This window comes from Lactuca saligna, chromosome 1, assembly GCF_052625555.1.
Source record: "Lactuca saligna cultivar CGN05327 chromosome 1, ASM5262555v1, whole genome shotgun sequence".
Classification (NCBI taxonomy): Eukaryota; Viridiplantae; Streptophyta; class Magnoliopsida; order Asterales; family Asteraceae; genus Lactuca; species Lactuca saligna.
This window is the reverse complement of record NC_136417.1, coordinates 25,062,032-25,077,520: the sequence shown is the minus strand read 5'-3', so window position 1 is coordinate 25,077,520 and position 15,489 is coordinate 25,062,032. Positions and strand designations below refer to the sequence as shown.

The following is a 15,489-nucleotide window of genomic DNA, read 5'->3' as shown; positions in this document are numbered from 1 at the left end:
TGAATAGTTGAACAAAGTAGAAGTTCCGGGGTGTCACATATCCTCTCCCGAAAACATGAAAAATACGAAAGATATGGGGGTATGAAGCTCACCTTGGGGTTTTCAAGATGTAGATGAAGAAGATGAATTTTTTTGAATCCTAGCTTAAGCTTGGAAGGAATCTTGAAATGGTGGTTGATATAAGCTCCATATTCACGAAAACGGAGTGGTATGAGGAAGGATTGTTAGTGAAATATTGGAACAAAGTAACATATTTTACAAAAACTTACCTAGTTTGTGTAGCTTGAAGAAAACTTTCTTGAATAACTCATACAAAGTCACGATTTTTAGAGGAAGAGATGAGAGGAAAATTGAAGTTTGAGAGGAAAGAAGAACTGTTTGAAGTTTTGGAAATGTGAAGTATTTGTGTGTATGTGTATGGCTGAGAGGTAGACAAAAGAGGATGGGTAGGGTACTAAGGTTTGACTTTAGCTATGGATGATGTGAAGTTGCTTGGTTACATGAAGGGTAAACACTTTGTTACATGTTGGTTTTTCATGAGGTGGCATGTCTATATAATTCACCATTTTCTCTTTTTTTTAGATGGGCTAATCCGACCCAAGAGGGGTCTCGGCCCATGGTTGGCCCAAAATAGTGGTGTTCGGTTTAACTTGGTCAATAGGAGTTTTTCGGCTCAAAATAATGTTTAATAAAAGTTTTCAACCCATTTGGACCCAATGAGAGGCTATCGGCCCAATAGGGCCCAATAAGGAAATATTGGTCCAATAAAGGTTTTGGATTGAGAATTCTTAGGCTCATGCCCGAAATGATTGAATTTGGCTTATTGGATCGAGATTTGGGCTTATACAAGCAGATGATATTATTCAGGAATTCACATCTTAACCTAATTTTTGCCAGTTATGACAAAAGGCTACATATCAATACCCAAGTGATGCTTAGTCATTCACTTCGTGGTCAAAAGGTATATCTCATTATCATAATAACACGTGAAAGCAGATTGTACATATAACACATAACATACAATTGTCCCTATATTGAACTCACCGAATGATAAAATGATGATTTGGGAAGCACTTTGCCTCTTAAAATGACTTTCTTTGACGAAACTGGGGATTTTTTTGAAAACCGGACCTTGCGTGGGCAGAGTTTCAACTTGAAAATATTTATTTTCTTGGGTCTTCGGTGCGTCGGGACTTGCTTCGGGTATCGGGGATGTTTCCTAGGCTTCGGGGGGTGTTAGGGTAATTTGAGAGAGAGTAGAGGGTGAGAGAGAATCAAATTTGTAACCAAAATTCGGGCAGCCTCACACCATATTTATAGTATCCGAAGGACCAGATTACGTTAGGCGTAATTTCATGTATGCGAGGCATACTCCCTTAATAGCCACTATGCTAGGCGTAAGCCATCGTATGTTGGGCGTACGATGGGATCAATTCGAACGCGTCAAGGCTACGAATACGTGTACCACATGCGAAAAAGTAGGCGACATAGCCAACTTCAGATCACATACAAGAGTACACTGGGCGTACTTTGATTTATCAAACTTCACAAATTCGTAACTCTCGCATATGAACTCCATTTTTTACGTTCTTTATATCCACGCATAGGTATAACCGTGCTCTACAACTTTCATTTAGACTCCGATGACTAATTTTGACTTCACTTTTAATATTATATTTTTAACAGGCCGAGACAAAAAACTCTGTTCAAAATTCATAACTTCTTCATCCGACGTCCGTTTCCGTCTGTCATTTTACCGTTGAATTGTTATTGACGAGATCTTCGATTCTCGTTTAAGTTGTGTCGGCTAAAAATCACTCGATCTTTATTTCAAGTTTTTAATTATATATTGCTATACCGAATCTTAAATAATCGCTTCTTCATACGAAGTCAGATTTTGACGTTCTTTTTATGAAAATTCTTGATTTAATGAATATTACGATTTTCATTTGGATCACTAAAGCTAAAAAGTAATTTATCGTAAACTCACTTTTTACGTCATATGACGTCGTTCCGGTTTTGTCGCGAAAATTCAATAGGTCATAACTTCTTCGTTATAACTCGAATTTTAGTGAGGTTTTTGCCTAAATGTTTCTAATGAGATAATTTGCAACTTTTAATAGCATTATTATTATTTTACTTATTTCCAACTTAAATTTTTACATTTTTGTTAATTTCGATAATTGACTTTTGATTGGAATCTCATAAGAGTTCCACGTCTTTTCGAATGATTCTAAACATAGTTTTACTTCAATCTTCATAAAACTATCTTGTTAGAACTCAATGCTCAAAACCATATATTATTTAACTAGGTGTGAGACCCATGTATTACATGAGTTTATTTAAAAAATTAAATTAAATATGAAATTTTAACAATTTGAAAAGTTTCAAATTTATAAGAAAAATGAGAAAAAAATTGAATTATTAAAATTAATGAGGCTTTAATATTGAATACATTACATATATAAATCTTTTTTAATAAATATCTTATATATATATATATATATATATATATATATATATATATATATATATATATATATATATATATATATATATATATATTACTTTACATATTAAATGTGGAATTTTAATTTAATATAATGAAAAATACAATAAAATAACAAGTGGAAAATAGAAAATTCAAAAATTTTAGAAAATATCATGTGTCAAAATGAATGAGAAGAGGACATGTGGCAAAAAGTTCTTTATTTATTATGGATGATAATATTCATTTTAAAACTAACAAAACACGATAATTGAACATGTATGTTACATGTGCTTATGACTTAATTTGTATGTAATAATAATTTGTTTTTTTAATTTGATATTTTAACTTATATACTTGTTTTGTAGAATCTGGATGTTAACGCTTTCCTCCAAAACCCGACATTTGTGACGACAATTGGAGATATTATCCGTTTATTTAAGAACTAAGTCAACAATGCGGGCAACAACAACGAGAAAAACAACGATGGGGGAGACGATGAAGCCTAGTATTTCTTGTTTTATGTTATTGGTGATGTTATTTTAAATTTATTAGATAGTTTATGGATTGTATATTTGATATTTATTTTGGATTTATTAGATAATTTATGTAATGTGGTATGTATTGTTTTATGTTATTTGATGTTTTATGTAATGTGGTATGTATTGATTTATGTATTTTTATAAAATCTGCATTTTATAATATATAAACTAATATCATATATAAATTGTTAAAAAAAATTAGTGGCGACACCATTTGCGACGACATGAAACAACTCGACAACGCATACCTCCAGGAAGCTTTGCCGGAGAAACTACGATCGGTGACTGGAAAATTAATAGAGGCGACGCTAATAGCGACGACATGTGCTTTTAGCAACTTGTCTACGCAAAATATGTTACCGACGATTTTTGGCATCCATTTGTGACGTTATTTGCCGTCGCTAAAGGTAAGATTTTTTGTTGTGAAAGCATGTGGAACTCTATTTTGTTCGAGAAAATTACAAGAAAGATTGATTTCCGTCCAATACGTTCCAACAAATTCTGAATTAGCTGATATGTATACAAAGAATCTCCCAAGAAAGAATCATTACAACTGAGCAAGTTGAGAGTTTTTCCTCTCCAACTTGAGGGGGGTTTTGATATTTATGATGCCACGTCTGCCACATAAGCACAAGTGGTTGAGTTAGTTAGTGCATGAAGTCTGTTAGAAATTTGTTAAGGTTAGTTTCATTCTGGTATATAGTTAGCTCTTGTATCCGTTTCCTTTCAATAATGAGAAATCACTCATTCATCAAACTTCTCTCTTTCTCTAAATTCTCAAACCTTTCTCATTAAAGACATATTATATTAAAAAAATTGAAAAAATAATACATTATCTTTAAGTATAGTTACATTGATCTTCAAATCTCTGTATAGAGAAGAGATGACGGGTAGAATTTATGATTCTAGTTAAGGGTTTGATTTGATTCATTTCTCGAAGTCTGTAAATGGGAAAAAAAGAGGAAAAAAAAAAACTTTCTTAGAAGTTCTCTTTGTGAAAGTCAAATTTAGTTGACGTCTTGTGTGAGAAATCATGAGCTAGTTGTTTCAGCTTTTGTGTTGGTGCTGGCGCTCCACAATAGAACACCCCTGCGGATTTTAATAGACAAACGTTAGAAAACATCACATATATGATCAGTCGATCAGATGATGGAATTACACGAGCTTGTTTTATTATCATATATGATATATATCATACTCTATTCTTAATCGACAGTGCATTCTCTTGTGGGAAGATAGAATTACAAGAGAAAAAACAGCTTTTCAATATCATGATTTATTTATTGACGACATGCATGCAACCATTTGGACATGGAAAAAACAAACCCGCTCCTACTTAACCTTTGTTAGATAAACAATATTATCAACGTGCCAATAAATACTTGGTGAAATAACATCATTTGGCTAGCTACTGAATTTTGAATTTTGTGTTTTTGTATTCCTGTATTTTTTATACCCTTCTTTGTCAATGTTAATAAATTAGCTTATTAATTATAAGCACTTCATGTTGATGATCAATCCCCATTAGCATTAAATCACCAGTCACTATAAATGTTGTATTTTAGCCTTTTAAGGTCCAGCAATGTATATAGATATGCCTACGAACGTTAAACGGTTTAAGTATATCTTAAAAAAATGAACAATGAGATGAATTAGCGCACAAAGGGACTGACCTATTCTGGAACCAGTATGTTTAAGAGCGATGTGCTTGTACACCTCGGGCCAGTCGGGTTTGGCAAAATGAGTCTTAACACGAGTATCCGAGACAACATCAACTCCCTTTTTAGCATGATAAAGTGACTGAAGCATAGTAATTAGAGCAGACCTGGCGTCACCTTCCTCATAAACACTTGTGCAATAATTATGCATCTCAATGATACCATTTTTATCCATTTCAGCAGCCTCGTTCATAATGCCTTTAAACCAGTCGAAAGAACCCTGTTCCCTAGTTACCCAATAGAAGTAAGCACTTGTTGGTCCTGATTTATTCTTTTGTACTAGTGTACCATTTTCCAAGGCACTCACATCCTCTTCTTTGGCTTTCATGTTATTCACAATATCTTTCACAATACTGATCATAGGGGTTGCTCCTATTCCTAAACCCACTAGCAACACCACGTCGTATTTCTTGTAGTCTTGTGATGGTGCTCCATATGGACCGTCAATTAAAACTTTTGGGTAACTGTAAAAAAAAAGTTTCAACTAGGTAATTAGCTACGTGGGTGAAATACCATGATATATAATGTTGCTATAAATAAAAATTAAGAACAAAAATTTTTCTATAAAATAATGTCGCCACATATATTTGCTATATTAGTCAAGGAATTAAAGAATCCGTTTTGTTGAAGAAAATCATGTTATAGATGTTCTCGATAGCAAGGTGTACACAAAATATGAAAATAGTCAAGGTTTAATTAGGTGCAAATTAAGAAAGGTTTTGTATATATTATGTTTTTATATATATACTAAACAATAAGGACTATTCGATGGTAACATGTTTCTCGTACTAATTAATTTGGAAGCTTTCAGATATCAATTAGATGGCTCAGTTTAAATATTAAAATATATGAAAATCTAGAAAGAGTTGAACTCGCTTACTTTGGATTTTCACCTTGGCCATCAAGTCCACTTTTTCCATTAGCTAGAGGCTGACATACCACCAAAACATACATGTTAAACACATATAAACTAATTAACTCACGTGTCATAAAGTAATATTAACATGTATGTCGTGTACCTCTGAAAAGACTGTTTTTAGTTGTCCAGTCCAATCACCGAGACTCCGGATATGAACGCTAAGGTAGTCATCACCAGGAGCAGATGTGATGGAAAATGGGTGCCTGTGGACATCATGTATTAATTAATCATTAACTTCACTTAATTTTTATTTATATATGTATCACTTAATATGAATTTTAAAAGCCCTGTATAGCTAGCTACACACCATTCAAATGGGGAGACAGCTGCACATTTGACAAACATGTATTGCCCACTCTTGTATTTAAACCCTTGTGGCTTCGACATATGAAGTGCCAACACATTTCCAGGATAATTCACAGCCTTAATTAAACATATAATGTATCATTTAATATATCATATTATTGTGAATATATGATAAAAAAAAAAAAAAAAAAAAAAAAAAGTCTGAAATTAATTTAACCGTGAATTAAAAACTATATATACCTTAAGTATTTTGACTGTCTCTCCACTAGATCGAAACGCTCTTATTAATCTCTCACAAGCATAAATCGAAATTGGTACGGCCAAGTACATCCACGTCTGAACATAATCAAAACTTGATTAGTTAATTTAGTTTAGTACAATTAAGGATACGATAAGAAAGATGATTTTCAAATTAAATATATGAAATCAAACATATATAAATTAAGGAACTAAATAATTACCGTTTTCTTGTACCATTCCTTTGTGAGGTAAAGTTTGATACCATGAACTATGAGCAGCGTGTAGACAATAACAAATAGATGATGTGTGTACCAAAACGCATTAAACCCAGTGACTTTCTTTAAAACCAATGGTAGTTTGAGCTTGTTTCGTCTTAACCATGGTGTTGCGAGTGTAAAAGCAATCATCATTAGCACTAACATTATGATTCCGGTATACCCTTCAACTTCCTTCACAAAATGCCAATAATTCTTAGCTTGATCCCCGAAAAACTGTTGCATCGGTTTATACTCTTCCTCTGTCGCGTGAATTAGCCTCGGGAAATCACATGTTAAATGCGAAATCGCATGTAACCCAACTCCAATCGAAATCGCCACCCCAATTACCTACAACAATATCAATTTTTTTAGTATTTATATAAGTTTAAGTTAAAATAATTTACATAATATTATTATACTCACTTTGTGGAAATTGAGATTATCATCGAATGGAACAGCAACACCTAACCGGGTCTTGTTCCTAAGCCAGGTAATCGTGTTTCGACAAACAGGTAACAGAATAAGGGCCATGTTTAACTTTAATGTCTCGGCTGATCCTTTAGCGATACAAACACAAACACCGAGCACTTTATATACTGCTCTGTTCTTGTACTGAATGTACTTCCATGTAAACAAAGCAACCATGACAGCTGTCCAAAGTACAATCACCCAACATCTCTCCCAATTATCCACTAAAAAGAACCTGAAATCTCCATACCATCTTCTGATTGGATTACCACTTCGTGTGGTTTTCAGCTTTTGGTTTAACATTTCGCTCAGGTTTCGGTTTTCTCCTATCACGTTGTGTGTTTGTGCTTGTAACAATAGCATCTCCAAATTCTCAATCTGTTTAATTAATTAATTAATTAACTTTTTTTTATTAATCATCTTATATATAATGTAGTTGTGTGTATAATCTTACCATGATGTAACCGAAATTTTCCGGGTCTAACTCTTCCATGATCATCGCAGCGTATTCGTCAGCTTGTTTTTTAATATTCGCTAGATTGTTTGCTGAAGCACTAAGGCTAATAATCTGCATTGCATGGGCATAGAATATAGATTATCTATAATCATGAGTGCAATTTTTGAAAAAAATAAGTATATATACATATTTCCTTGTAAATCTACCTTCTTGACTTCGTCTTCTGTGATCCTACCATCTCCATCTCTATCAACCCTGCATTTATATACACATTTCTACATATGATAACAAAAATATGTGAATAAATACAGATTAGATTAAATAATTGAATACTCACATGTCAAAGAATGTCTGTAGCCTTGAATCGAAACTCTGATCAGAAATTTGGTCCCAAAACTCCTTCAGTTGTGCTTTGTTAATGGAGTCACCAGTTATGTTCCTCCTTAGAGCTAGTGAGTTAAACAGCTCTCCAGCGAACTCTTTGGACTCTTTGTTCATGCCTACCAGATTAAAATAAATTAAATTAAGTAATAATTAAATAAAAACCTAATTATTAAAAAAATGTGAAGAACATATGCATGGATGGATGGAGTTAGTACCAATGCATTCCCCGAAAAGCGACCGTGGAAGTAAGCCATTGGTGGCGGCGGTGAGACGGTCAAATCGCTTCTCTAAGTCGGCCCACGGTGTAGCTCCGCCGTCGGTCTTGCTAATGAACTTGAGCCCCTTGAGAGCATAAGTTGCGACGGGCTTACTCCTGTCTAAACGACCCAAGGGTTGTCGTTTGGGTTTCGAGAAGGTAGTCAACCGCTTGAAGTCTGACGACACCTGCCGGATCCTCGACGATGCATTTTGCACCACCGACGACCTCTTTTCCGACCCTTTAGCTAACACACTCAGCTGCTCCGGGTCGTCCACGTCAGCTCCGCCGGCCGTCTTCACGCTCTGTACTGCCTCCGAATCGTCACGGACGTTCATATTGATTTCCGGCAAACCAGTTCTTCCGTCATCCGTACTCATCTTTTGCATTTGCTTCCGAAGCTAATCAAATTGAAAATCGTCTGAAGAGAGTGGTGGATGTTAGTTAATTAATAAGAGAAAAATGTGAAGAATAATAATGGTGGAATTTGTATAGCTGGGTTGTTTTTGGGAAAATGAAGGAGGAGAGGCCTCCTACTTATATGCTCAACGTGTGTGTCACCACCCTTGAGGATATATTAAAATTACCCGAAAATTAATGACATTGCTACCCTTAAATTTTAAAATGACGAAATGATTAGGAGACACCAAAATATTTTGACTTCCTGTTCATTAAAAGGTCTATTTTTACAAACAAGACTAATCGAACAACGATGGACCCAAGAGGTTTATAAACAAATGACAGAGATTTAAATTATTTGAAAACCATATGGGTGGTGTGTAATATTTGGTGGTTTTAATTTCGTTTTCTTTATATTTAATTTCTGAACTCGAGTTTTCAATTAAACCATATGGGTGGTGTTTAATATTTGGTGGTTTTAATTTCGTTTTCTTTATATTTAATTTCTGAACTCGAGTTTTCAGATTAAACCGTGTGACAAATTGACTGATATAATATTTATCATAGGAAGTAAGTCTTTAAATAAATCTAGTTTTGACTGTTTATATTTATTGTTCATTTTTTTTACTTTTGATGTTTTTATTATTTAATTTTGATTTTAAATATTTTTGTTGTTGATATATAATATTTATGGAAAATATATAAATATGATTGTGTTTTAAATATTTTTTTATTGTTATAAGTTTTATCAAATAATTTATAATACAAATAAAAATATTTAAAATTAAAGTTGAAGAACAAAGAATTTAAAAAATCAAAAGTAAACAATAAATATAGAAGAAATAAAGTAATAATTAGGTTTTTGAGTACATTCGAATATATATATATATATATATATATATATATATATATATATATATATATATATATATATATATTATCTAATACACGTTCTGATATTGCAACTAATAAATTGGTTACCTAATCTTTCTTTTGTCAGAAACCCAATTAACTCGAACTATGTATTCGAATCATAAATACTTCAGTCGATTTATTTGGATATAGTTTAGTTTCAAACCTAAAATATACACGATAGAGAGAGAACGGAATGAATAACGAAATGGGTTGTTGACGAGCTCCTGAGCTCCCCATATGAACACCTCTTTAACAACTATAAATGTATCTCCGTTTGACATTCGGATGAGTTGTTTTATTTTTTCATTTTATATTTGTTCTAAATTTCTACCAAATCCTATTTATTGTTTAAATTTACAATCTAACAATAAAAAACTATATATTTAACATATTCATACCATTTCATATGTTTTAACAAACATTATTATTTTCTTTATCATGTTATATAAATAGTACATAAAAGACAAAAATATAATAATATAATGACACATTTATATATGATTAAGAATAACGTGTTGCATGGATACTATAAAGTAGGATTTTTTTAATTAGTTTTACTTTTTATTTATTTATTTTTATTTTTGTAATTAAGTACGTAGTTAAGTTATTATCCTTGATTTGCAAAAATGATTACATCTTGGAGTACGTCAAATAATGACATCTTGGACTATGTGATTCTTAATTTAAAATTAAGGATATATACATTAAAATCTCAACATTTTCATCGATTTGATAAAAAAATTTTAAACTTTATTTTTTTAACAAGTTTAAATTACAGACAATTTTTGACACTTTTACTATTTTTTTTTTCCAGTTAACCGGTAATTAGGACTTTTGTATTAAAAAAAAAAATTAGAACTTTCTTGTCAAATCTCAATTACGATTTTACTGTTAAAAAAAATAAAGTTTAGGATATTCTTATCAAATCGTTGAAAATATTGGAACTTTAGTCTATTTTAGTAACCCAAGAACTTTTAATAGTGACTTTTGTTGCAACACCACTGTTTTTCTTACCATCATTATTTTGTACCCTGACACAATCACACGATCAGGAGAAACATATGCAAAAGAGAGAGCGAGAAAGGGTGAAAAGACTTGTAAAATTTCTTCTTACTTCACCACCAAATCTTAAACTAAAAAGTGGGGACAGATTATATAAACACAAACAACACACACCTAGTAAAAAAGGTGTGAATGTGGTGAAGGGAAAGAATGGTAATTTTTTTTTTTGATTTCTTATTTCTCCATTTTTTGGACTGTTTTTTTTTTTTTTTTCTTTCTTTCAATGCTTTAAAAACCGGTTTGAACCAGCCGATTAAACTGGTTGGATCGGGAAGCGGATGAGGGAGCGGTTCAACTATCATCAGTTTTATGTTCATTTCTGAACCATATTGAATTGGCTAGTTTTTAGAAAAACCCGGTTGAACCGGTCAAAATAAACCGATTGAACCGATTAAACCGAATAAAAATACATGAAAAATAACCATTTATATAATAAATTTTGTAGATTTTTTTCAAATCTATTTATTTAATTTTTTTCAATAAAAACATATGATATTTGTTATAAAGTTTTTTAGTATTTATATAATCTTATGAGGTGTATTTATATTCCAAAATCTTTTTAATTATATTTTAGATATTTTAGATAACTATCTAATATTTGATAAATATAGCACGGATCGTGCATACACATTTGTTTACACGGTCGATTGATGATCTGGCATGTACTAGAAAGATATGTTAAAATAGAATATCATAAAATATTTTATATTTTCTTTTTTAAAGCTTAAATTTGTTTTTTTGAAAAAGACTTTGTAAATTTATTTATTATTTTTTTTTTTAATGATTTAGCCATTTTAGTTTTTTTTTTCAAAAACAATTGTAATCGTAAGAGTTTTTTTGATTTTTTGTTTATTATTATTATTATTATTATTATTAATTTTTGAGAAAAATTAATAATGTTAGGCTTTATTTGGAAGCATTCAGAAGGTTAATGTTTTTTTTTTTTTTGGAAAGAAAAAGGAAAAGTCACACGTTGGCTCTACTATGAATTTCGATTTTACCCTTTCAGTCTCTAATGTTATTTATGTGTCTTTTAGGGGAAACAAGTCATTTTTGACAAAACGAAGTGGCAACCCGAGTACCTATTATACAAGCTCACTTAGTTTTATATTTTAATAATTAAAAATATAAGGGGGGCCCACAACATCTCAATCAATCAATTTATCTATCTATCTATATTGGCAGATGTGTGTGTTACCCGGGGGGTCCCGGGCCACTGCTCCGCTTCAGTCCATTAGGGTTAAAAAAATTCTATTAGGTGCAGCGACTTTAAATTCGTTCGGGTGATACTATACTTTCGAGAATTTGATGCCCAAAAAATAAAAAGTGTAAAAAATGCTAGACCAATAAAAAAAAAAATAGCCCAATAGCCCAAATGCATTGTGAGCTTGTGGCCAAAGTTGCTTATTAAAATTTTAACCTAATTTAGAATTAGCCCAATAGCCCAAATTTCTAGGTCTATATGCATTTGGCAGTCAAAGAAAAGAAGATGGAGTGTTGGACACGATCGACTACAGAAAAGAAAAAAATTGACACTTATTCTTCTGTGAAGGCTGTCAATGAGAAAAAAAATCGGTTGCTTCCCTTCAATCGATTACAACCATTCAACCAAGTTAACAAGTCTTAAGTATTTCGATTTTGCTTCGCTTGACTTGACACTCTTTTCAATCCTACAAATACAATGAAACAAATAAGTATTAATAATTTTAGGTTTATGAAATTAGTCAAATTAGTTGTTGTTTTTTTTGTTGAAATTTGTTATTGTTTAGGTGAAATTAGTAGTTGTTAACCTTGAAATTACTTGTTTACTTAATATTAGTAGTTGTTAACCTTGAAATTACTTGGATGGTTTATTTGTTTGATATTGAATTGTTAGGATAAAATTGAGTCCTTTTTTAGAAGAACAAGCATCAATAAATCAAGTGTTGGAAAATCCTCTAAAAGACCATGCTCCAATGATTTAAGTATTTGAAGAATCCTCTAAAAGACCATGTCCTTCTAATCAATCATTCCCTTTAGTTTCTAATGTAAATCCACAACCTACAACTACTCCAATTACAAATGTTGAACTGAAAGATCTTCCAAAAGGCTCGGGTGTTAGACCAAAGATTACAACTTACCATCAAAATAAAAAAGATGAAATAAGGAGGGCATATTTGCTTCAAGGACCTTGTCAACCAAAAGGTCATACATTCCCTTAAAAAAAATAGGTTTAAAAGAAAAATGTTTTGTTGTTAAGTGGTTTGATGACTTTGATTGGTTAGAATATAGCATAAAAGAGAACAAAGAATTTTGTTTATTTTGCTATGTATGTGGAGATATGGTGGGAAAACAACATGGGAGAGATGCATTTGTTTCACAAGGTTTTGATAGTTGGAATAAAAAACATTCATCGAGAGATCATGTGGGAGGTATTGATAGTTTTCAATTGTGAATTTTTATTGAAAGAAAAACAATCTATTAGTGCAGCTTTCAAGAAGCACACCAAGATTGAGGAGAGCAATTATAAACTTCGTTTAGGTGCTTCGATTTGGTGTTGTAAATTTTTATTGAAAATGGTTTACCATTTCGGGGTCATGATGTGTTAGTGACTCTCTTAATAGAGAGCTTTTCTTTGAGTTATTATATTTCTCGAGAGACCATAATGAAGGCATTCACAATGTTACCTTAGAAAATGCTCCTAAAAATAATCAAGTGACGTGCCTGAGGACTCAAAAGCAGATTGTTAAATGCTTTTCAACAAAGATAGTTTTAGATATTTGCAAAGAAATTGGTAAATATGTGTTTTCTTTATTGGTTGATGAATCTAGTAATGTATCAAAAAAAGAACAAATGACCATAGTTTTGAGGTATGTCGATAACTATGGAGTGGTGAAGGAAAGATTCATTGGAGTGGTGCACGTGAATGATACATCATCTTTGACTCTTAAAGCGGCTGTAGATGACATTTTGACCTGTAACAATTTGAGTATGTCCCAGGTAAATATAACATTTTTTCTTCCTTATAATGAATTTTAATTGAATATTATTCGCTTTAATGTTTAATATCTTTTTTTATCAGGTAAGAGGACAAGGTTGCGATGGGGCAAGCAATATGCGATGTGCATTTAATGGTCTAAAAGCTATGATTTTACAAGATAATGATTCAACGCATTATGTGCATTGTTTTGCACACCAACTTCAGCTAGTTATTGTGGGTGTAGCAAAGAAGCATGATGGTGTTGACGATTTCTTTGAGCAACTTTCCTTGGTGGTTAATGTGACAGGTGGTTCATGTAAAAGACAAGACATGCTACGGGAAAGTCAAAGAGAAAGGGTGCAAATGTCAATTGGAAATGGTAAACTCGAAACTTTTGAGCGGGAGATACAAGATAGGGTTCACATTTCAAAACCATCACAAGTTTGATGAACTTATTCCCGGAGGTTCGTCATGTTCTTGCTTATGTCGAAGAGGAAGGATCCACTTTAAGTAACCGAAATCAAGCATTTGGCATCTTAAAATATTTCAAGACATTAGATTTCGTGTTTTACTTACATTTGATGTATGAAATTTTACACCTCACGAATGTATTGTCAAAGCATCTTCAAAAAAGGATCAAGATATTTTAAAAGTGGCTTCTATGGTTCGAGGGACAATGGGCGCATGGAAGTCTTTAAAAGACACGAGGTTTGCTAAACTTTTATCGAAGGTATTATCTTTTTGTCAAAAACATGAGATTAATATTGTGAAGATAACGGAAAATTATGTCACATCAAGAGGACGTAAGACTAAAGTTACTAATCAATTTCATTTTGAAGTTGAAAATTTCAACATCGTTATGGATATACAAATTATAGAATCTGGGGACTGATTTAGTCAACTTAGCATCCAATTACTAGAATACATGGGAGCTTTGAGTACTTGTGATTCATTTGCTAAATTTGACAAAATAAAGTTGTTAAAGTTGAGTTATACACAAAAGATTTTGATGACGCAGAGAGTATGTAACTTGATGGTGAACTTGAAATGTATTATTACGCTTTGCATAAAGATGACCGATTCACTAGTTTGCAAGGAATTTACGACCTTTCTCGTTTGATGGTGGAAACGGGGAAACATCGGTCTTATCCTATGGTTTATAGGTTATTGAAATTGGTTTTGGTTTTACCCGTTGCAACAGCAACAGTCGAAAGATGTTTTTCAGCGATGAAGTTTTGGAAGACGGATTTGCGTAACAAAATAGGTGGTGATTTTTTGAACGATGCCATGATTTCTTATGTTGAAAAAGAAGCACTTATGAAAGTGAAGATCGAAGATGTATTGGGTCGGTTTCAAAAAATGTGTACCCATATATGTCAAATTTGAATATTAAGATGTAATGAATCGGTTTGATGTACTAGTACTTTTAATTTTTTTTTTGTTATTATATTCGGACGAAAAAAATTGTGCCACTTCTATGATAACTTTCTGCGTCTGCCACTGTTTATCTCTCTCACACATATTTTACACACATGGACTTTGGTCATATGGGTTTTGATGAAACCAGAGAACGGAAGCAAGTTTTTGATGAAGCTACCATGGCGGATAGACATACAAACGCTAGACATATGAAGAAAATTAAAAGCCCTAAACATCAATCCACCTCTTTTCCATCTTGATCTTCTTCGAAGCTTTTCATTTTTGCATTTGATGGAAATAATCAACAGACAATCAAATCATTATAAAAATATCGCTCCAATTTTTCTCACCCTCTTCCCATATACCCACATCAACCACAGACCCCACAAATGATTTTTTTAACCCATAACAACATTACCAGGAGTGATTTGAGCCCTAGATGAAGGATGATGATGATGAACAAAATGTGACCTCCATTTCAACCAACTCAACCAATTTACAGCACAAAATGGTGGCGAAACCGTCCTAATCGTTGGCTTGGAACATTCGACATGACGGAGGTCGCCGCCATGGCTTACGACCATGAAGCTTTTATACTTCGCGTTGAAAACGCCCAATTGAATTTCCCACAGTGATTCCTCAAGAAAACCAAGAACGGACCGGTTTCAGGAAGTGGTCAGGACTTCGGTCATGAATCATC

General features: G+C 32.4%; 4 protein-coding genes across 12 annotated transcripts in view; 2 read left to right on the top strand and 2 right to left on the bottom strand.

The window, feature by feature from the left end:
• LOC145029358 (uncharacterized) overlaps positions 1-381 on the bottom strand; it is a 49,704-nt gene extending 49,323 nt beyond the window's left edge. For all 9 annotated transcript variants that reach the window (XM_078977935.1, XM_078977928.1, XM_078977917.1 and 6 more), the window contains exon 1: positions 93-381. The gene's annotated coding sequence lies outside the window, so the exon portion shown is untranslated. The remainder of the gene's footprint in view (positions 1-92) is intronic.
• Positions 382-3,814: 3,433 nt separating this feature from the next.
• Positions 3,815-8,527, bottom strand: LOC145029336 (respiratory burst oxidase homolog protein C-like). Its single transcript, XM_078977904.1, has 12 exons — positions 7,995-8,527; positions 7,733-7,895; positions 7,602-7,650; positions 7,393-7,506; positions 6,894-7,316; positions 6,435-6,818; positions 6,214-6,309; positions 5,975-6,090; positions 5,768-5,870; positions 5,629-5,678; positions 4,704-5,212; positions 3,815-4,119 (listed from the first exon to the last, which is right to left on the bottom strand). Exons 1-12 carry the CDS (start codon positions 8,422-8,424, stop codon positions 4,010-4,012), a joined length of 2,547 nt encoding a protein of 848 aa, XP_078834030.1. The 5' UTR covers positions 8,425-8,527; the 3' UTR covers positions 3,815-4,009.
• A 4,716-nt stretch (positions 8,528-13,243) lies between these two features.
• On the top strand, positions 13,244-14,262 carry LOC145003840 (uncharacterized). The gene is made up of 4 exons (XM_078962748.1): positions 13,244-13,390; positions 13,473-13,749; positions 13,991-14,100; positions 14,143-14,262. The coding sequence occupies exons 1-4, from the start codon at positions 13,244-13,246 to the stop codon at positions 14,260-14,262; spliced, it is 654 nt and encodes a 217-aa protein (XP_078818874.1).
• A 155-nt stretch (positions 14,263-14,417) lies between these two features.
• LOC145003830 (uncharacterized) lies at positions 14,418-14,756 on the top strand. Its single transcript, XM_078962743.1, has one exon. The coding sequence runs from the start codon at positions 14,418-14,420 to the stop codon at positions 14,754-14,756; it is 339 nt and encodes a 112-aa protein (XP_078818869.1).
• The last annotated feature ends 733 nt before the right edge of the window (positions 14,757-15,489 follow it).

What these genes read in the sequence shown, in the direction of transcription:
- LOC145029336 (XM_078977904.1), bottom strand. Translation starts at nt 8,424, where the DNA reads ATGCAAAAGATGAGTACGGATGACGGAAGAACTGGTTTGCCGGAAATC. An exon ending in GCTTTTCGGGGAATGCATTG is followed by an intron (nt 7,896 to 7,994) that starts GTACTAACTCCA and finishes TTAATCTGGTAG; the next exon opens with GCATGAACAAAGAGTCCAAA. An exon ending in CAGAAGACGAAGTCAAGAAG is followed by an intron (nt 7,507 to 7,601) that starts GTAGATTTACAA and finishes CATGCAATGCAG; the next exon opens with ATTATTAGCCTTAGTGCTTC.
- LOC145003840 (XM_078962748.1), top strand. Translation starts at nt 13,244, where the DNA reads ATGACCATAGTTTTGAGGTATGTCGATAACTATGGAGTGGTGAAGGAA. An exon ending in ACAATTTGAGTATGTCCCAG is followed by an intron (nt 13,391 to 13,472) that starts GTAAATATAACA and finishes TTTTTTTATCAG; the next exon opens with GTAAGAGGACAAGGTTGCGA. An exon ending in GCAAATGTCAATTGGAAATG is followed by an intron (nt 13,750 to 13,990) that starts GTAAACTCGAAA and finishes GTATTGTCAAAG; the next exon opens with CATCTTCAAAAAAGGATCAA.
- LOC145003830 (XM_078962743.1), top strand. Translation starts at nt 14,418, where the DNA reads ATGTATTATTACGCTTTGCATAAAGATGACCGATTCACTAGTTTGCAA.